We start from the raw sequence: 22877 nt of genomic DNA, 5'->3' as shown, positions 1-22877 counted from the left end.
ACACAGTGTTTCGGGTCAATTTAGGAATCGTAACCAAATTTCCTTTTGAAAGAATAACATTAAATGTAATTCTTATTCCTATCAAAAGGTTTACCTTGACTCTTTGTAGGCTCAAAGTGAATGCTACTGTATATTTTCCAGCCTTTTCTGTTCTGTTAAAAATAAGGCATTTGATATCTCGAGGATACACAAGTATAAGTACAACTTGGATAACCTTTTTAATTGCGTGAATAAGAAGAAACATGCATGATCTCAAACGTTTGTAAAAAGACAGTGATACAAATATACCACAAGGAGGCAGTAATGCATCTATGCTGCCATCAATTTTTATACTGCTTGTCCTTTTAGGAGGAGGAAGTGGAGCAGGGGTTAGCAACATGGTAACCAAGCAGCACAACTCCAGCTTGCAGGAATAAGCTATCTAATGGAAAGGGTCATTAGAAAATGTAAAAATAAATAATTTTTTAAAAAAGGCCAATATTTACATTTTGAAAAAGTGTTGTTTTGATATTTTTTGATTTTCTACCTCGTTAGACCAAATTTGCTATTTTAGAAGTGCGCATCAAACAGGAAACACTTTGCATTAATCAATTCAAATTGATTTTGAAAAATGCGTACTGCTGCAATTGCGGAAGCATGTATTTTACATGCTTCACAAGCATTGCCACTTTCAAAAAGATTTTCAAAATATAACGCACCTCAGCTCTTTTAGTTTTCTACACGTAGAGTTTGCATGCTTCAAGTTTAAGTCCGTGGCAGCGGCTGTGGCGGTTGTGAGCTTTTTAAAACACAAGCTAAGCTGCTACTTGCTGATGCTGTTGTTGTCTTGACTTGGTTGGTACAGTAAAGCAGATTCAAGCCAATTAATTCTCTAGCAGTGAAGGCCCTGATGAAGTTAACAAGGAAACTGACTGAGCGTATGATTGGTTTAGGGATTCATGGAACCTTAAGGACATGGAGAAAATTTTGTGTAAACTAACTTGCACTTAGGAAAAAAAGAATGTGAGATACAGTAGAGATTAACTCCTGCAGAGCAGCAGATAATATTCCCACGAGTCACCTGCCAAGCCCTCGCATAAGGGCTCAGGTATTGCACTTGTATTTCCAGGGTGAATTAATTAATGAACAGCAGATGAGTAGGTGAGTTGTGTGTTGAAACCTGCACCCACACACATATGTTAATTCTGAAATCAAGGCCAGAGATGCGACAAAAATATGGATCTAAAGGCTGAGGTGAATTATACTTAGGTTAGGATTTTCTTATTACATTCACGGCAAACATTGCAGCCCATAGAAAAAAAAAGTAATATAACACCCCCAACCTCTGGAGCCAGTAGTTTTGCCGACCTATTTTGGAAAAAGAAAATGTATATACCAGGACCAGGAACACGCTGCATTGTAATTTTGTTATCAATCACTGTGTAATCAACAGCATGTATGTAATCAATGCATGCACATAAATTGTGCATGAACACATGTGAACAGTTATAGGGGCTCTCATGTAAATGCAACACACAAACCGCTCCATGTACACACATATGGAAACGTCTTAACGCTGAATTCTTAATGACCAAGCCAATCAAATTTGCCTAATGAGACATCTGGCTTTTCGCCTGCATGTTGATGTCAAGCACTGAAACAGCTGGCAACACACACACACACACACACGCACACACGCTCACACACACTCACACACACAAGCAAAAGAAAAACTTAAGGATGTGTTAAAAGGAAAATTAGACTGGCACCATATATTTCAAATGCAATATATTATGCATACATGAGTGTGTGTACAAAAATCTTCACCACGTTCATAAATTAGGTATGTGTGTGTGTGTGTGAGAGAGAGTGAGAGAGAGCGAGAGAGCGAGCGAGAGAGCGAGAGAGAGAGTGCAAAGAAGGGAGGAGGTTAACACAGATGGCTGTGGCCTGAGGCATCTGAGGTACTGCAGCAAGATCATGAAGACTGCAAAACACACATCTGTGTGCGTGTGTGCGCACTTAGAAACCTTTACTGTAAAGAAGGCAATGGTTCATCACAAATAAATGGAACTCAATGGGTGACGGAAAGTCCACCTTTTTTTGCAAACTAATAAAATCATAAATTCATCAAATTAGAAATCAATTCAGGGAGTTATTACACTTTTACCTGTACACCAAAAGGGGTGATTTTAATATCAGGCCTCCAGTTTACCACAAGGTGTCAGCACCAAAGCAATATTTCTCAATCATAAGCAACATGTATGTTTTTTCCTCACCAAGTCTGCCACTGGCAATGAGAGCATTCGTAAAAAGCTAACAGATAGTGAGCATTTATCTAATAGTCAGACCAGTGAAATTTAGTTTTGTTCAATTTCCTCAATTTTATTATTATTTGATCATTTTATTTCAGTGTTTGCATGAAATTAAATCATATGGATTCAGATACATTTTATTAATCCATTTATTTCTGTATCCAGATGATTTTGTTTTGTGCAACCGCTTAACAAAATAAAAACGAGAAAATTCGACCCATGATTTTTTTTTTAGTGTAGTTACGTGTGAGGTTGATGTGTAACTTTCACACATAAAACATATGTACATGAGTCCATTTCTACTGTGACCTTTCAACGGCTGTCACCATCCGACAGCTTGCCCCTGTCACGTGCACGCGCACACACACAATAAAACATGTGGTTTGCTTTGGAACCCGCCCGCCTGCGCTTTTTCAATCTTCTCTACATTTCCCTCCTTTATGCCTTTTTTCTCCATTCCCAGCTGCATTCTTCTCTTCCTTTTGTCTTTCCCTCTACCTCCCACTCCCCTATTTACGCCCTCCCTCACCCTCCTCTCCTACATGTCTGAACTCTTGACAGGTGTGTAATTGAATGATTAATGACCAACAGAGTAGCCCCTGTACACACACACACACACACGTACACACACACATGCACATTTGTATGCCCTCAGACATCGGCCATGCACATTACACACAGACATTTGTTTGTTATCAAACAGGCTATTGCTAAGCGTAAACCAATGGCAGAAAATCATTGGCAATTAGTAAGTGTTTCTGCACAATCAGTGAAATATAGTACTAATATGTATTTTTGTTTTCTTTTTTACATTTGTTTACAAGTTTCAGGTTCAGTCAGTTCTATACCTATTCCGAAATATTTTCTTCTACATTTTATAGCAATTGCAGCCATATTGTAAAAAGCATCAATGTCTTGAATTTAAAAAAAAAACAACTATATTTTATTTCTGCACGTCCTTTGTGAATTAGATGGTTTCTTTTTGCTATCATTTAGTGAATTTGGCTTTGAGCGAGGACAGTGTGTAAGACAGGGACAACGAAAAATGAAAAGTATAGGGGCACTGAGGTCAGGACCTTGGAAGCAGGGAGAACAGTCATTTCCTGTTGACCTCAGTTTGAACTGTAACCCTTGAACCCCCTGCTGCTTCAGGCCCTGCTGGGGGGCAGGGTGAGGTCCAAGGGGGGGTACTCAGGTTTGAGGGGTGAATGCATGTTTCTTTATGAGAGGAATAAGTGAGGCTGTATGATGCTAGTGGAGCTTGATCTTCATCTTTTGTTATTGACAGCTTTTGTCTTTCTTCTCTTCCACCTTGCTTGTGTAAAAAAACAATGACTTAGTGTTATTGTTTATTTTCACACTTGGTCGGTGGACAGGGGCTGCAGAGACCTAATTATATGAAAACAAACAGTAAAAGTCACTTTTCCTTTGGGTTGTGGTTCATACTACATCATTACATATCGCAAAATAAGTGCGCCGTGGTAATCTAAATGGATGTACTATAAGAATGGAAGCAAGAGCAACCTTTTGGGGATTCATCCATTTTGTGTCATGGTTTTTTTATTTTGTTCAGGGTCTCGTGGGGTAGAAGCCAAACCCAGCTGAATAATGTGGCGACCATGATGAGCTCATCATCCACCTCACATACACAAAAGGTACATGTCAAGAATAAGTGGAGATCCAAATCTGTGTCTTTTTACTATTTATAATTTTAATGGTAACTCAGATTAGAAAATACTACTTACATCGCAATCAATTGTGTGAGTGGTTGTTTTGGCAGGTCAGTGAGCTGTGTATATTTAGGGTAAATTGCAAAATTGATTTTGCAATTATAATAACAGTTTCTACAGCTATGAAAAGAATGATGACTTCATTTTTAATAATATACAGAGCTCCACAAGTGTTCATGCAGTGTTTCCAATTTAGAGCAGTTGTGCATTTGAGAATTTTTTGCTTGCTTTTGGGGATATTAACAGTAAATTATTTTATCGTGAAACTTAATAATATACTTTGCATGTATTGGTTTTATGATTTGATATTTAGTTTTACTTCATTATAATTAAAGTTCACTTTATTGAATGCAGCTTTTTTAATTTATATTATTAGTTTTTTAAATTGCTAGGGTGTTTAAACACAGCAGTTCATTCATCCATCCATTGTGTACTGTTTATCCTTAATGGAGTGTATTGGAGCTAATCCCAGCTAACTTTGGGCAAGAGGCGGAGGGAACACCGTTGCCAGCCAATTGCAGGGCACACACAGACAAACAACCCTTTACACTCACACCTAAAGGCAATCTCGTCTTCAATTAAATGACCATGCATACATCGGGAATGTGGGAGGAAATTGCCTGAAAGTATTTTCAACTGTTAGGTACAACCAAATGAAAAAAAAGAGACAGTGGATTAAATTGTCTTTAGGTTGAATAATTCAGAACACACTGAAAGATGACCCATCCACGTGTGGTACAAAAAACGTTTTAATTCTTTGACCATATCATTCATTCAGAAATATTTCAATACAGTCCGAGCAGAGCAGAGTTGATAGGGAGCAGAATGTTTAAAGTCCTTTGGCTGCAGCTCCCGTCTCACTGCTGCGACACACAGCATGTATGCAAATGCTTAAAGAGCTTGTCTCATCAGTGTGTAAGTGTGTGTGTGTGTGTGTGTGTCTGTCTGTGTGTGTCTGTGCGCGCGTGCAACGGACACCTGTTGGCATATTAAGGAGGTCAGTGGTATGAGAGCGAGGCAGACTGGAAATCATTCATCGTGTTTTAGCTTCATGCTGAGGAAGAGCACTAAGATTTCAAACAAGCTTGTGTCAAACTGCAACTGCCATGAGTTGCTCACATAAATACAAAAATAGAATAAGTAAAAACTCAAATCAGCTTTAAATAAAGTGTGGGAAGGGTGTTTGTATGTGTTTTTTTTTTTTTTAATCTGGGCAGTCACTTGTGCAGGAAGACAGAGCTTGAAGGCATGGTCACACATAGACTCGAGTCCCATCCGGTAATGTCGTAACATAAAATCATGTCTGGTGATAAATATTGGTCTTGTCTCTTCCAGTGGTCCAACAACACGTACAGTGGGAAGGTTAAAGCATTGTTCTCATCCACGGGACACAGTGGAGATGATGGGAGCGGCGGAAGCACTTCTACTCGGAGAGAGGTATGGCTTAAACCAGTTTATGTGTTGTGTGTGCGAGAGCTACATTGAGGTCATTGTCTTTTGGTAGGGAATGTAAACTCAACTTGTTTTCTTTAAATAGTGTGTAGGAATCATCACACTCACAGAAACTCCCCCCCCCCCACAGCTAGTGTGCATGGATGTCCAGTCCTTGTGCAAGGAGGGGCTCTGTAGGATGCGCGTGTGGTGGCGGGTGAAGCAGCATGGCGGCGTGTGGGTGTGGGCCCGGGTAGGGGTGGAGGGAAGGTCCTGGGTGGGCTGGGTAGGCTGCTTGGGACAGCAGAGCACTGGAGTAGTCCGCCTGCAGTGATGGCATTCCTTGAAGACCTGCTTGAGGGGGTAGAGAAGGTGTGTGGGTCACTATTGGAGGACGCCCACCACAAGGATGTTTCAAATCAAATACAGGATCCTATACTGGTGTAAAATGCGTGGAAAAATGATACTGCTGAACATAATTATTACATAGCTCTTATGTTTGAAATTTTAGGCACAGTCTAAGATTATCACTTGTCTTTTTCACATTTTTACAATGTTTTCAGTTGTAATGGGGTGTTCAATTTTTTTTTTTAAATTATATTACTAAGTTTGGTATTGAGAATAGCAAGTCATGCAGGTATCATGTAGTCTGTTGCAAAATTTAAACTTTTTTTGCAATTCTTTTAAATGAAATTAATTCTGTTACTGTACCCAGAGTTACTGCAACTACATTAGTATACAAACAAAATTAATTTTAATTTCTCCATTGTTAAGGATTCATTCAGTCATATTTAAAAAAATATGTTTTTCAGCTACTTGAAAATCGTTGACAGGATATGTTTGTAGGTCTTTCCATTGGGTGGACTGTGGGTGTGTGCTTGCAAATGTTCATGCGTGTGTGTGTTCATGTGTGTGTGTGTGCGTACATGCGAGCATGCATGTGCATGCTTCAAAGCCCTTTACTATAAATCAGCCCCTTCCAAACTGTGACCAACTAAAAAGTCACTTAAACGTACACTTAATCTTTGAATCAAACATGCAGCATGTACTGTTTGACTGACACATCATTAAATAGAATGAAAAGCATTTAAAGAAGAAGTATGCAGGCATCCATTGAAAATGTAGGCTCTTAACTACAGTACACCAAGCTATGTACTAAATAATCCCTTTACCATAAATAATTGATTACATTTTCAGCAGGAGACCGCAAAAGTGGCTACGGAGAATATTAAGACCACATTTTCAATTTTATCATCAACGCGTCTGTGATGGCGTAGTTAGTATACCTGCTGCTCGGAGGCTGAGGTGGGCTTGTCCATCAAGTCCGTAACCCCCAAGCGCTGCTCCCTCTGGGCTGTAGGGACCACCCTGACCTGCCAGACGATATAATATAAGCAACCTCAGTACACTGCCAAAAGGTTTTGTGGCCGGCCAACATTGGCTGACTTCAAAACACCAACCTGAGCGATTTGACTGGTCAATCATGGGCTGAACGATTCTCCTCCTGGCGTTGATGAACCTGAAACAAGAGAGTGCCGAGAGCATATAGGGGGTCCCCGTTAATGAAGAAAAAGTCTGACCGAGGGACTGTTAACCTTTTTCCTTTTACAACCACTTAACCCTTTCAGAGGCTGGAGTAAATCAACGTTAGGCCTTAGCCTGTATTGATCGCCTTATGATAATTGATTGATCTGCATAGATGGACAACCGCCATGTGCTTGTGTGCGTGCGTGTGTCTACCTGTACGTACGTACGTACGTACGTACGTGGTTCCACAAATAAATGAATGTTTGGAATGTGAATGTGGTTTGCCTGTTAAACACAAACATAGCCTTTGAAAGAAGCTCTTTATTGGATAACAGACCATATTTAGTGAGTAAAAATTCAAAATGAATACCACTTTCAGAATTATGTGTTTTTCCTTAGCCAAGCAGTGAAGAAAAGACACATTTATAATAAAAGCAAAGTTTTAATTGATTGGACAAAATTGCTATCGTCAAATCTTGAGTGCCTTGTAAAGGGTTAATAGAAAATGGGGATGCTGTGAATAATTTGCATATTGTGTATTGATTTGGTATTCAGTTTTATGAGGTTGGAGTGAGTCGATTTTACTGCAGCATCGCTCCTGTAACAAAATGCTTAGTAGGATGTTTCATCTCCCTTTTAAATCGGCCTTATTTTTAGAATTCATTGCAGTCTCATAAAACGGCTGACTTTTATTTAATTCACCTTTACCAACAAAGTCCCCTCAGTTGAGCTTTAAAAATCTAAAAAAAAAAAAAAGAAAGCGGACCAAACTGGTTTTATAGTTTTTACCCTGCGTTTGAATAATGCCACTTAATATATTTAAACTTGGCCAAGTGATTATTGATAAACCGTACCGCGCAAGTGGTGGTATTGATTGGCAGTACACTGACCAGTTGTTGACCTGTAAGATGGTCAGCCCCGTGTCCTGCGACAGCTGCTTCTTCTGCTCCTCTGATGGGTACGGGTGCTGAAAGAGGACACAAGCAGGTTCGAACAAAAAAAAAAAACAATACCACAAGGCAATTTTTTATTATTACCATTATTTAAAAATGTGAGTCAATTTCATTGTCTCTACAACAGGAGGCTCTGTGGGCTAGTTACTGGAGGTTTTAGATTATTTGCAGAAAGAAGAGCAGTATGGGAAATCTCAGGCTAATTACCACTGACTTGGAGTCAGAATTAACATCTGCGCTTTTATTTTCAACCTTTCAAGTCCCTGTGTGTGTGTGCGTGTGCCACGTGCACTCCCCCCTTCCACACACACACACATATGCATCAACACACACACACAATCGGAGGGAAGCAATATTTGACCTGCCTCATTTAGTCACTAATTACCAGCCTAACAACCTCGCTGACAATTACTCACCCCATTTATTTCACTTCCGCAATCATTCAGTTGCCAGCATATTCACATAATCACTTCATCCCCAGTTCTCCGTTTAATTTAACCGGCCTCCCTGATACACTCTCTAATATTTCTCGCCATGTCAGTAAAGCTGCACCTTTCGCCAATCGTCTTCTTATTTGCTCAAGCTCCACTCTCGGTGTTCACCATAGATGAGCGATGATTAGCAGAAAAGGTCAAGCTAATGTCTCACCGTTAGATGCTGGAAGAGCCACGCTCTCATTATGTTTGTGGCCACTTTGGGGAAAATGCCTCTCTTCTTGTTGTTTCTTCTCTCTCTGTCAGACTCGTCCTCTTCTCCCGTGCTGGGGGAGGCCATTCCAGTGTCCAGACCGTCACCTGGAACGGGACAAAGTATTGTGTAAGCTGTTGCTGTGTAAAAACTAACTAATGCCAACAACCCTCGAACACTAAGAATTTGTGTACCTGTATCGCTACAATTGTCCCCTGTGCTGTGTGAGGGCAGACCACAGGTGCCCGGGGTTCCCAACGGAGTGGCGGCACATTCATCCGGCTCTCGTAACCATGATGCATTCTGTGGAGACAGAGGGAGAGAACAAGGGTGAAAAGAGTGAGTCATAAAACCTTGAGCCATTAGACAGACATATCTGGTTTTACGTCATAGCCCACCTGTTCCGACAGACTGGTGCAGGATCCGTTAAAGTCCTCCATGTCGGACTTGGAGCCTCCCTCCCGTTCATCCAGGACCAAGTCCGTGGGCATTTTGCCCTTCAGGCAGGTGATGTAACGGTGGCAGAAATTATCACATAGGTCATGCACCTAGGAGAAAGAAGATCATTTTCAGGTGAACATTTCACTTCATTTATGTTCTAGAGTGCCAGCCTTTGTTCGACTTCCTGGAGATAACGCGGCTAAACACACACAAACAAGCTCGCCTATGCAGGCAATTATTTGGCGAGCCAAGCTACAAAGACTCGTGCCGCCCCGTTCGTCATCAAAATGTAACGCATAATAGCAGGTGCCCGTGGTGATTATCTCACTTGGGAAATCTGTGTTGTTCGGCGACATATAGAAAGATGGGTTACTGCTTGTTAGTCCCTTCTCTAGGCATTAGAGCCTTTTCCGTTTGGAATTTCTCAAGATGGTTGGGGAGTTAGTTGCAGTGAGTCACAGGTAGGTCATCATTTTTTGGTTGCCGGTTTTAGTCCCCCATTTAAAAAAGTAGTAGCTGCTGTCTACTAGTGTGGACTGAATGGGCGGCAATGACAGGGAGATGCCGCTATTTGGAGGGTAGTGGCTCGCAACAACAGTGGAGAAAAAAATTAAGTGGTTAATTTGTGGAATGGTGAACTTATTTCAACATTTTGAATGATTGAATATGAAGTGAACAAATGAGTTAATCAAAAAACATTTTTGTCCTGATTGATCTGATTCATTGATTGGGCTCAGTAAAAACAGTATTGGAACTGTTTGCATTATTCTTCTAAAATGTTTGCTCTCCACTTATCTTAAATGAAAAATGGATCATCAACCAACCTTTTCTAACTCCAGTAAATGAAAGCGAAGAACTTGTATTGCTTGAATCATCTATGGAGAAAAGAAAGCTGATTATAGGTTCAACATATCATTACTACGTCTCCAAAAACATTTGACGTATCTTACCAAGTTGTCCAGTTCAGGATTGGAAGAAAATATTGGTTTCTCTGAACGAATCTGCAAAACAAAGCCTCAAAATTAGTCACGCTTTTTCTGTCATTGGCTCTCATAGCTGTCTCTCACCTGTTTAGCAAAAGCAGCAATGTCATCATTGAAGGATTCCGAGGAGCACACGTCGCTGTGACTTGTCATGCCAGGGAGGTGGGATGTGGCTGACAGCGAGGCGGAGTCTCGGGGAGAGCAGGTGGCAAGCTCGCATTTTTCAAAAACTAAGGCCAGCAATGGGAACAATGGGTGACTGCGCACACACACACACAGGGGCAAACAGTTAACATACTTCACATAAACACAGTGACAGTTGACACACGGTGTAAACGCCAAACATTCACTAGAGGTTTAAGATGTCATTTTATAGCACAGAATTTCTGAACGTGACAGCTGTAAACGTCGTGTACGCTGAATGTTAATGTGCTTCACGTGTTGGGAACGCACCCATAGATCTGGTCCTTGTGGTGTTTGAGGGAGTCGGGGATGACGGCTCCGTACTGAGGGGTTGGAAGTGTTCTGACATCATCCCCGTACACCCCCATTGACATGCCCTCCGTCCCCGAGTAGTGCACCAGGTCTTCATACTAGCGGGCAAAAGAAGACAAATAGAGGACACATGAGACACTCATGAACATTTAGCGTATTTTTATAGTAGTGGTAGAAAGGTTCCTTTTTTTAATTAAGGGCTTTTTTATTGAGATGCATACAGTGCAAAAGTCTAAGGCCACCATTAACTTTTTAAACTATACTGTCATCATAATAAAAGAGTAGAAGAGTAGAGGGTTCCATTCAATTTTGCGCATAAGGAAACTTGCTCTATGTTACATATAAGAAATTAATGCACATTTTTCAGGGGAGGTCACGCTAATTGTCAATTTAACTTGAGAATGTTATTCTATTTTTGTGTGTTTTGCAAACAAGAAAATTGCATGTGGTTATTTAAACCTTTCAACAATACACATCAATAATATCTTGGAATGACAAATGTAGCCTATTCCTCTACTATGTAAATTATTATTTTAATGCTGTTTCTATTTGCTTGTACAAAACCGAAAGTGATTAGTCAATATTCAGGCATAGATATGTAAGTGTGGGTTAGGGTTGAGAAACGTCATGTTGTCTATAAGAAAAATGTCTATCACAACCACAAACCACCATTCCAGGAAATGAGCAAAATAAAGCTTCATATTTATTTATTTTTTAACAAATCAATATACATTTTTTTTCCATCTACTTAACAGTAAGGCAAACGCTGCACTAATAAAATCTAGGTTTACCAAAGAACTCATGCAATGAAATACCTGCCACTCTGTGTAACCCTCAGGAAGCCCCCAATAGACATTTGAGAATGCGACGAGACAACAGAGAGGTTCAGGATCTAAAAAGTGAGGCTTTATAGCAGACTTGATTGGCCATGCAAAAACAGCCCTCATAACCCGCTGTGACTGCCTCACTGGGGTTTGAAATCATGCCCTGAAAATTTGTGGGAATTGTGTGTGCCCATCATAGACACACACATTCTCCCACAAAGCATCCCCTTAGCAGCACTTGCACATCAAGCATCATCAATATACCGTGCATGTGCTCGGCTCCCTTGCTCCAGCCTCTCATCCTCCTTCTCTGTGTTAGTGAGCTCATTTGTGCTCCACTGCAGCTTCCCTCTCTAAGGCTGCACAGGTCAGCACATCTACTTTCCTTCCTGCTGGATTAAAGGGACTCCTGTCGTGGTCCCGTAGGGCACACCCACCAACAGACAGCATCTGCTCCGTTGGCCCCAACACCTTCTTCTATACTTCAGTGTTATTTTAAACGCGCCGTAAAAGTTATGATCTGCTTCGTGTAGTTTATGTCTATGATGGATTATTCCCTGTGGCCGGCCACAAAGGTTATGATTTACCACACAAGTGTGTGACTTTGCACACTGTGGTTGTAGCGGGTACAGCGAGGGCAGTGATCCCCTTACCTATATTAAAAAATATAGAACATTGCCTGTCCATCCATTATCTGTGCCACTATCGCTGCCAGCCAGCTGCAGGGCATTGACTATAGATGTTTTAAATAGACAGACAGATAGATAAATAAATAGATAAATAAATAAGTTCATAGACAAATAGACACAAATAGAACAAATAAATAAATAAATATGCTAAGAATCTTTTTTTGTCGTCATCTGTAGCTGGCTCAAACAATAAAACAGACTATAAACACTCACCAGCGACAACATATGTCCATGTGTGGTAAAAAAATATATATATTGACGCTGTCAGAAACCGACTGATGACGGTGTTTTTTTATAAATGTAGGCGTTTAGAACTGGATTGCATAATACACAGAGGTCTTTACAATATGTTGGTAATCTTAATCAGACCGCCAATATATTAGGAGCAGCTCTCTGTAGAACGCAAGAATTTTCAGTGTCACTTCAAACTACAAGCGCTGCAAGAAATGCATGTAAATTAATATATCTCTTGAAGTGTCAATCAAAATTGAGCTGGGTTGTTTTCAAGGGTAGACTTTTTGATAGCCCTTGAATCGGATCCTAGCAGATTATGCAACTGGTCATAATGGTAAATATGGCCTTAAATTATTTTCGTGACCATTTCTGCAGGTTCCACATTTGCCATATTGCATGACTTCACTGGTCCATCTGGACGTCACCCAAAATAAAGTCCACTTTGGTAACCAGTGCACTGTCCTAAACGGCTGATCAAATTGGTTCGTTTCATCGTCCCATATGGCCACCGGGATCACAGAAAGCACCTGCTCTGAGGCCCTAGTCCGAGACACCTTCTAGTTTTATGGAGGTTGGCTATTAACACAATCACCGCTATCGGATTGCGCCTCTCTTTTACGCATGACCCCGATCGGGTTTCGGTGCGTCAAGCGGATCAAAGCGCAAAGCTCGAGATGACAAATTCCGTGAATTTCCCCCTTTTTAAGTCGCAGGGCTGACAAATGGGCTACAAAAGGCAAGACAGCATTACCATTGCGAGATGTAATTGTGTTATTTTAACAGATAATGGGGCTCTATAAGATTCAGCCGGCGGCGGATGGAATCCGCTGTAATTCCATCTCAGAGAACTTTGTTTTTATTCAACATGAACACTTTGTTTATCTTAAACGCTTAAATAAAAGCAACTTATTTTGTTTGCTGCAAACAAAGAAGAAATTATGTGTCTATAAATTCTAAGCTGTGGACTGGCTTCTGGAATTGAAACGTTTTTACAATGATGTGCTTTTTCAGAAAAACGCTTTGATGCATTTGCAATTACGTCTAATTTTGGGTGAACATTTTTGTCAACTTTTCAGGCGTTTTCATTCGGCTACTTCTCATTTTAAAAGTTGTTGAATAGTAATGCCTCGGAGTTAAACGAATGAACAATTATTGTAATTCATACATGTCAAGAATTCTAAAAGCTTCTTATGTTCCAGAAAATTAGGATGGGTTGTTCCAAAAGACAACAACAGAACCTTTCAAAAATTATACAATTCTTTAAAAAAAAGACTACCAATTCTAAAATTTCTACATAATAAAATGATTTTTCTGAAGAAATGGGCGGCAAAGGGACTAAAAATAACGGCTGCTATTGGACTCTGGTGGTCATCTTGACCTTAACTAATGATGTTCAATGACAGCAAAACCAACAGCAGTTTACAAAGTAGCTCACACTTGCTTATAAAAAAAAAATGTGAATGTCCAGTGTGTGTGCGTGCGTGCATGCGTGTGTCCATCTCTAATTGCTCCCCTCCTCAGTGAGGTCTCAGCCTGCAGCCTCACTTCTCCTGCGCCATGCCTCTGAATCAGTGTAGCAAAAAAAGTGACCTACTTACCGAGTTGAACAGCCGCCCCGCTCTCCTCCTTTAATGACCCACACTATCTAACCCCTGTGTGCATTTCGCATAGTCGCTCAACCAACATTGTATTTCCACAAAGGGGAAAACATCCAACATAACCAACTGCATCCTCACAACCTTAAAAGTTCAACTATGGTTTGCTATCATAATGTTTAATCATAACACCCGAAAGCCAAATTTGTAGTTGCTTCGGTCAGCACACCTCAGGTTCACTGGGCCTTTAAATACTGTAGTAGGAATTACATTCTAATGAAGTTTTCAGATGCAGCCATTTCCAATGTTGGTGCAGCTCACTGGACATGAGTAAATGAAATAAAAACACACACAGTAGTGAGTGAGAGCATGGACATACCCTCTTCTCCATCCGACTCGCCAGTCGGTCCTTCCCCAAGATGATGATGCACTGCCGGGCTACAGTTCAGCAGTCTCAGCCTCCGTGCCCTGGTAGAAATTGAACACACTTTTCAGTGTTTACAATGAGACATTCAATAGCAGCTCGTGTGCTTTGCAGTCACTGCATTTGCATTTTATAGCAGTTACGAAGAAAGATGGCATTTTGAGCTCGTAAATAAAGACATATAGCAAGCATCCAGAGGGGGTTCACAATGTGCACAGTGGCAATAAACGCTTCTATAGCCTAAATGCTATAAAAGGCTACTACAGGAGAATGCACTAAGAATTAGAGCAATATATTAAATATCCCACCTAAACGAAAATATCTCCTAGTTGTGATCGAGTCGTGTTTTAAGTCCAGAGAGTAGCGGCTGCTTGTAGATCCTCGCCTCCGCCTGGTGCGCCTCTCGCTCCGGCTACAAGCGGATCGGGATGCTTGCTGCTGTCGGGAAGAAGGGAAGGGTCCAAAAGAGACGGGGAGCTTCCAAAGAGGGTGTCCGCGCAGCGTGCGGCGACAGGCTGCAAAATGTCACGGGTGGCAATGAGCGATTGTGTTTTCAGTCTCAAGAAGAGAGGAAGGAGGAGGAGGAGGAGGAGGAGGAGGAGGAGGCGTGATGATGGTGGCGGTGTGCGGGAAGGTTTTGGAGGGTCAATACGCGACGGGGTCTCTTACTCCCCCTCTCCTCCAATCCCTCCGCCTCTTTCTCTCCCTGGTTTACTCCTCCTGCTTATCACGCCAGAGAAGACCCCACACTCGTTTTCTTTCCTTTTTTTTAATGGCGTCCTCTACAAAATATAACTCCTTTCTTGTAAACCTTGCGCTATGACGCACATGAGAGATGCAGATAAGATACTTTAATTATTTTTCTTAATAAATGATGCATGCATCACATTAAAATATTATGCAATCTGACATGTTTTTTTGTGCTCGAGGGTCTTTAGTTTAAAGACTAATTAAGGAGCTAATTGCGATAAAGGTTGGCGTGCATCGTATGTCATAAATAAAGTTAGTGTGCTCCGTGACGTAGAATTTAACGGCCGATAATAGCTTTCAAAGTGTTTTATTGTCCGCATATATTCTGAAGTGAACAGCCTTGTGACTCAGCCCAAAGTCGCCAGCTACTCCCCCCTTAATGGTGTGAATGTTTTATGTTCATTTAAAACAGGGGGGCAAAAAAAAAAAAAAAGATCTCACCCACGTGGTTAAAAAATGGTCTTGTGTTGTTAATGACACGTCAGTAACATAATAATTATTCAAAACGTCCCTCTTTGCTGGGTCCTGCTGCGAGGGGCCAACAGGCTGCTGCACTTCAATCGGCGGCCCGTCCAGAAGCTCCATGGGCGGCACGGAGCTCGAGCGTGCATGTGGCCGCTTTTTGAGAACCCGAAAAGTTCTTAGCTCTGCATGGTGCTGGTTTTCCTGGGGGGGTTGATCACAGCACCCCGACCCCTCCTACACGGAGGCGATGAAAAGTTAACATTGAAGCAAAAGGATTAACCCCATCCCAATCTGCTCGAGGTTCGAGTGAGATGCGTTGGAAATTTCAAGGCACCTTCATGTTTTTCGTCCTGTCTTTCTATCTGTTGCTAGAAAATCGTTATTTCCAGTTTGAGTAATAATGTAGATCACTTTAATTAACATCTCAAGCACTCAAAAGTAAAGAGGTTTTTTTTCCCATCACATCCGTGCGTGTGGGACAACACTTCCTTTTACATGTTAATGAGACATTTGTTGAGAAGTTTGTGCTGAAAGTTAAAACGCGACACCAACGTCGATTTAAGATTTTTTTTCATGCAAAAATCGGAATCAGATGTTTCATCAGTCAAATTAATGGTGTGAGAAACATTAAACAAATAACTGGTATTAGTTTATTCTGGACACTACGCCTATTTTTTTAGATTATTACTTCACATATGATAATGTTGCGGGCCACCCATGGTTTCCCTCAAATTGTCATTATGACTGTAAAAACATGCAGATTTATGAATAAAACAACCAGTTGATGGATAGTTTATAAATCATAAATCAATTCAAAGTTTGTTCAACCATTGTTTAATTTATTTTAATAAAGTGGGGTTTTGCTGACTGCTAAACCATGCAAATGTAACCATAAAACAACCAATTGATGGATAGTTTATAAATCATGAATCAATTTAAAGTTTGTTCAACCTTTGTCTAAGACCTCGCAATGGACAGCAACTTGATTTGCTTTAGTGGGCCACATAAAATAATGCAGCTGGCCAGATGTGGCACCCAGGCCTTGAGTTTGACACCTGCTCTTTAGTGTCACATAAGTGTTTATTCAACAATGTTGAATATTGTGGTTGCACTTCGCAATGGTTGTAATCAGATATGTTGCTAATAATTTGGTTCTATAGCTTGTTCAGTTGAGAAGGTGAAACTGTTACACCATTTCAAAGTAAAAGTACAAAACGAACAAAAAAATCCTTGGCATTGAATTGAGAAATGTTGACTTTGTAAAGGCGATAATATATATAGTTGTGCAAGTGTATATAATAATTTTGTGATCATGCAATAAACTTGTACACTTACTGTATATACTGACAACTTGAGGAAATGTGGTTATATGATGTGCTATAGTACTGAAAAAAATTATCTAACTTGCTTCCTCAATTAATATTTTCAACGAAGCTCTAAATGGAATCCGACTTATTTGAAGTTAACCAAAAGAATTTGTGTTTGTCAGTGCTGTCAAGTTTCTTGACATTAATTCATGCTTGCGTTTTGATGTCAGTTCATTGCAATTGAAATGATGGACTGTTAGGCTAGTGTTGCAAAATATCATAACGATTTCAAACTCCTTTTTGAGCATGTGTCATAGTAGACAGTTACTAAATACAGCCCATGAAGCTCCACGGTAAAAGTGTTGAAGTCACACTGAAAGTGTGAAAATAAGAGAAAATAGTTTGTGTGTGCGTGCGTGCGTGCGTGTGTATGTGTGCACATGTGATGAATGCTAATACAAGAATTAATGTATTTCATTTGATCCTGGATGTAATGATAAGATTTCAACCTGTGTTGACATCGTTACCGAGAGGATATTACTGTGCCGTCTGACTCAGTTGACAGAAATCGAGAGATGTGAAGCCAAAGCCAAGCAGCTCAAGAAATGTGTGTTTAGTCTTAGGAGACTGAGCAACAGAAGAGCTAGCCTGCAAGGCCACCCAGCCTACTTGACTTGGGTGACTCGGCCATTAAGAAAATATGGCTGCCGTGACCTTTGGAAAACCTTGCACGAGTACCCAAAACATCAGAGAACTGTGACCCTCCACCACGTGCATGAGTGGGAGTAGAGGTGAGTGCAGAAAGAGAAGATGAGGGGAAAAAGTTAAGGCGGGGGCAGGGGGGGGTTACACAGAGTGCATTTTTATGAGCCTGCGCCTCTCTAGTTTCTGGGTCATCTGGCTGCACGGGCATAAATTTGGAGGCCCTACTTTGCTTGGCCTTCCACGTTTTCCGCACTCTTATCCAGGCCGGCTTGTTTGCAAACTTTTCCTCCAGAGTTGGCTTTGCTCCTTACGATGTAAGCCATTTCTCTTTCTTTATTTCTCCACTTTTTAGAGTATTGACCTTCTCCTCCACCATCTTTCCTTGCAGTCCCCCTCTCCATCTCTTTTTGTTTATAGTAAGGCAACACTACTTCTCTCCCTTCTGTTATTTTCTTCATCTCCCAGCCCGCATCCCTGCCCGCCCGCTTATAGATGGAGATTAACTGGGGAGTGCAGCACCATCCGTCCTCATGACTGTTTGTTGTTAAGGAGATGGATGAAGGTTCCTTCTGCCAGCCCCACGCAGCCGCAATTACACCAGCCGCCATGATGGATGGCGGCGAGGGAAAGGGCGGAGGGAGAGGAGGAGATGGAGAGCGGCTGATAGAGAGAGGGGCATCTATCACGCCCCTTAATCTACCTGTCAGTGCACAGGCATGAGCGAGTGGAGGGGGTCGGCTTTACCCCGACTGCTGCTCTGAGGTGTGTTTCTTCTCCGTTACTCGATTTGTTCTGACTCATTTTCAAAGACTCAAGGCTAAAAGGACTCAACTTATTAAATGTCTCTATGTGTAGAGGCAGTATTTATATACATTATGGAACACAAATTAATAGTTACGTCTACAGTTTTTACTGGCTTTATATGCATGATTGTAGTGGAACTGTATATGAGAGGTGTTTCAAAAATTTAAATGAAATTCACATTTACATTCAAAATCAATATGTGGCTTGCACAGACAACAGGCAGGTAAAGCACTATACCATCTGTGAGGTAATTTTAAACATACTGAAAGGAAGTTCCGGACCCTTGGAGACCCCACAAAATAGAAAATGGATGGATGTCTTATATTTACACACTGACGATTCATTATTGCACAAGCTTAATGACAGCCAATAGGAGTGGAATATGCAGTGTTGGTCAACACCGCTTTAGAGTGCAACCGCTATAATAAACCTCTGTTAAATCAATATCTCACTGGCAGTATCGATCATAAATTACCATTTTTAAACAGTTCTAAGTGTAATTCATTTGTAAATTATCCACTCACACATTTGCACCTGAGCAGTTTTATTCTCATACCTGTTGATGCCATCAAAGAAACAGCCGGCGATGAACTACGGTGGAAAAAAATCTACATGCAAATTATTGCCACAATGCTACAGAAACATTATGAAAAGCAATCAGGGGTCGCCTGCCCTCTGCTCCTCCACCCCCTCTCATCCTCATCTTCCTCCCTCATACCGCCTCATCTGTCCAGAGGAGTGAGAGATGGGATGGAGGGATTAATACTCTTCCGCCCAGCCAGCCCTGGGAATGATAGATGGACAGATCCAGGAAGGGAACCGAGGAGGACAGGAAGATTAAAGGAGAGAAGTCTGAAGGTTCATAAATTCAAAGTCAGGGACCTGGCCCACATCACGCACTAATAAGATCTGCAAGGAATCCATGATGTTGGAAAAAGGAGACAAAGGAGAAGAGAGAGAGATGGGGAGCAGTATAATAGCATTAGATATAATCTAATCATGGCAATAAGATGTGAATGGATAGCGGTGATTATGTAGAAGAGAGACGGTGGCGCCTTGATGAAGCTTGGAGGTGTGAGGAGAGAACATCGGGCCTGGCCTTTTGCCTCCCAAAAAATATTGCACTGCACCTTTGTTACACTTTTTGTTTATCTCAGGTTTCCTCATTCCAATCAAGAGGCTGTGCTGCTGTGCACTTGTTGGTAGATGTACATAGTACATATTTGTTTTATATTATGGCAAGGGGGGGGGGGGGTCAATGCGATGTTAAGCATCCACTGTAAGTGAATAAAGTGCAGTTGCGCGGACGTGACCTGACTCAGATGACATAAAGTGCTCGGTCACCGCCCTCCTCTCATCTAGGACCCCGCATGCTTCCCCCACTTCTAACCCCCGAGTCCACCGGGGCACATTTTTCATGGCCCAGCTGTCGGTGGGCCGTGATTGGTTGGCTCGGCAGACAGATAGCCGATAGGCTCTGATTAATAGTTGAGGCCCAAGAACTTCCTCATTGATCAACGGGACAGGCTGGAGGAGGAGGAGGAAGGCTATGGTGGAAAGAGAATAAGCATGCCTGTCGCTCTGCAAGTGCTGGCTGATAACCCGGTCTGATAGCGTGCGTGTGCGTGTGTAAGTGCATGTGCGTGTGTGTACGTGCTTATTTACAAGTATAGATTAAGGGAAGCAAGAAACAGAATAAAATGGAAAAGTTGCTGATGTATTAAGTTTTCGTCTGTCTTGCATTGTGGTCAGGTGCCTGATAGCAGCTGAATATGAATAGGAGAGGAGCTGATCACACTCATCAGACACGCGCATGAAAGGACGACTTGACTATTTAATTTTCTTTGACTTTCACTTGAAATACTAATAATTGTTTTTGTCAGGCATGATTGACAGAGCATCTTTTACTGTATCTTGGATTGTGTGTGCGTGCATGTGTGTGTGTGTGTATCTGTCCCTCCTGCTGCTCTGTCCAGCCTCCAGTTGATTGATGATCTCCGCTCCCACAGGGTCAGAAGGGTCGTGACCTCCCACTTTTGACCCCCTGCTGAGAGGGTTTTTCTCTCTCTCTCTCTCTCTCTCTCTCTCTCTCTCTCTCTCTGTCTCTCTGTCTCTCTCTCTCTCTCTCTCTCTCTCTCTCTCTCTCTCTCTCACACACACACGCACACGCACACACACACGCAGACAGAAATACACGCAAAAAACAGATGGCTTTATGACAACTGGCAGTCCTTCACCTTTCCCAGAGGAAAACTGCACATCCCAACATATATAGATAGATAGTCATTATAAAATCATTGTTAAATCATTACATCACTGACTTTGATACCTTATACACATATACGTACATACATACTCAAATACAGTAATCAAACGTTCATTGGAATTGGCCTTATGAAACCATATTATCACACTGAGGTGCAATCGTATTACATTTTTTCAAGTTTCAACCACCCCATGGACATATATATATATATATATAATTTAGAGATGCACCGATCCGATATCTGGATCGGATATCGGCCCCGATATCAACAAAATAGATGGATCGGGTATCGGAAAATACAGCCGATCTGTGAGCCGATACTTTCCTTAATCTATTGGGACGCGGGCTACGTCATACGTCAGCAGCACGTGTGCCGCATGCCACGAGAGTTTTCTAAACAAACGCAAACATGGAGCGAACGTTCGCTTCTCTTCCCCGGGTTGCTAAGCGGACGTCAAACCATGCGCGTTCGCTTCTCTTCGGGTTGCTAATGGGACGTCAAAGGCTGCGCGTTCGCTTCTCTCCCGAATGGGGGTGGGGGGGAGGCTAATCGGATGTCAAACGCTGCGTGTTCGCTTCTCTTCCGGGGGGGTGTTAATGTTATATGTTTTCAGAATTTGCTGCGGGCCAATAAAAACTGGACCGTTAGTTTGGACACCCCTAATTTAGAGCAAAGAACTGTGTAGTCTGCCTGATGCCATTGCCTTTGGTCTTTTCTGTTCCACATGTAGAGTTATGTAGCTTGTTAAGTCAACCATAATATCGGATCGGTATCGGGTATCGACCGATACGCAAAGCCACGGCATCGGTATTGGAACTGAAAAAGTCGGATCGGTGCATCTCTAGTTGTGGTCCATTGATCCCATCAATTGTATTTTAGTTTTATACAACAAAATGACCAGTTAATAGGAAATATTGATTTAAGGCACTGTTTTATGTGAGTATTTAAATGGTTTATGAAGGGAACATTTCCAAGTAGGGAATGCTGGAAAATTGTGGGTCTCATCTAAATGTGGCTGGGTCACCAGTTTATCCAGTCGCGTGTGTGTGCCTGGCATCGTTTTATAACTCAACAGTGACATCTGTTGGTTAAAGATTGTCCATACCAGGGATAGTGACAACATAGTGCTGCTTATTTCCATCTCTCGAAGAAATAGCGCCTCCCACAGGGGGAAGAGAGAAACAAGGTGCAAGCCAAATATAAACAAAATGAATTGTAGTGTATTACACATGTTGTCATCATTGATCCAGCAAATTTGTGATCCGGTGATTGTCTTGTTTGGGAATTTGCAGCAGAAAAATGGCAGCAAGACGTCAGCATCCTGTGTGGTGAGGCGAAACCCAGGTAAAGTATTAGTTATGTTGATATGATAGAACATACCTTTTGAGGGAAGGGTATTTTTGGGTATTATAGTGTTATTATTTTTAATGAATCAACATTGAAAAAATCAAAACACTCTCCACACTGTCACTGTCGTGTTTCAAAGCTGCCACCATCGTACCTGTGCCGAAGAAACCCGCTCCGTCCTGCTTCAATGACTACCGCCCCGTAGCACTCACGCCCATCATCATGAAGTGCTTTGAGCGGCTTGTCATGGAGCACATCCGATCCGTTCTCCCCCCCACCCTTGACCCCTTCCAGTTTGCGTACCGAGCCAAACGGTCTTCGGAGGATGCCATCTGCTCTGCCCTCCACTCGGCCCTCACCCACCTGGAGAGGAGGGACTCGTATGTGAGATTGCTGTTTGTGGACTTCAGTTCTGCCTTCAACACCATTGTGCCACAACGCCTCATCAGCAAACTTGACGCGCTGGGCCTCAGTACCTACCTCTGCAACTGGCTACTGGACTTCCTCTGTCAGAGGCCACAGGTAGTACGTGTTGGCGACAAAATCTCCGCCAGCATCACGCTGAGCACGGGGGCCCCCCAAGGCTGCGTGCTCAGTCCGCTGCTCTTCACCCTCCTGACGCATGACTGCACTGCAACCTACAGCGACAACCGTATCGTGAAGTTTGCTGACGACACGACTCTGGTGGGTCTCATCACCAAGGGAGACGAGACTCAATACAGGCTGGAGGTTGACCTTCTGACCACGTGGTGCAGGGACAACAACCTCCTGCTGAACGTCGACAAGACCAAGGAGATTGTTGTGGACTTCCGGAAGGGTCACACCCAACACCTGCCGCTGACCATCGACGGTGCTGTGGTGGAGAGAGTGAGCAGCGCCAAGTTCCTGGGGGTGCACATCAGTGAGGATCTCTCCTGGTCCACCA

At 42.1% G+C, this 22877-nt stretch overlaps 1 protein-coding gene across 1 annotated transcript; it reads right to left on the bottom strand.

Annotated features, from left to right (window-relative positions):
• Window positions 1–4792: 4792 nt before the first annotated feature.
• On the bottom strand, window positions 4793–14892 carry meis3 (myeloid ecotropic viral integration site 3). Its single transcript, XM_061282036.1, has 13 exons — window positions 14616–14892; window positions 14263–14351; window positions 10500–10639; window positions 10131–10305; window positions 10014–10064; window positions 9888–9938; window positions 9021–9170; window positions 8817–8925; window positions 8584–8729; window positions 7873–7949; window positions 6916–6974; window positions 6742–6828; window positions 4793–5806 (listed from the first exon to the last, which is right to left on the bottom strand). Exons 2-13 carry the CDS (start codon window positions 14272–14274, stop codon window positions 5607–5609), a joined length of 1257 nt encoding a protein of 418 aa, XP_061138020.1. The 5' UTR covers window positions 14275–14351; window positions 14616–14892; the 3' UTR covers window positions 4793–5606.
• Between the last annotated feature and the right edge of the window lie 7985 nt (window positions 14893–22877).

Source organism: Syngnathus typhle, linkage group LG6 (genome assembly GCF_033458585.1).
Source record: "Syngnathus typhle isolate RoL2023-S1 ecotype Sweden linkage group LG6, RoL_Styp_1.0, whole genome shotgun sequence".
NCBI lineage: Eukaryota > Metazoa > Chordata > Actinopteri > Syngnathiformes > Syngnathidae > Syngnathus > Syngnathus typhle.
The sequence above is the reverse complement of the archived record's forward strand: the minus strand, read 5'-3'. Positions and strand labels throughout refer to the sequence as shown.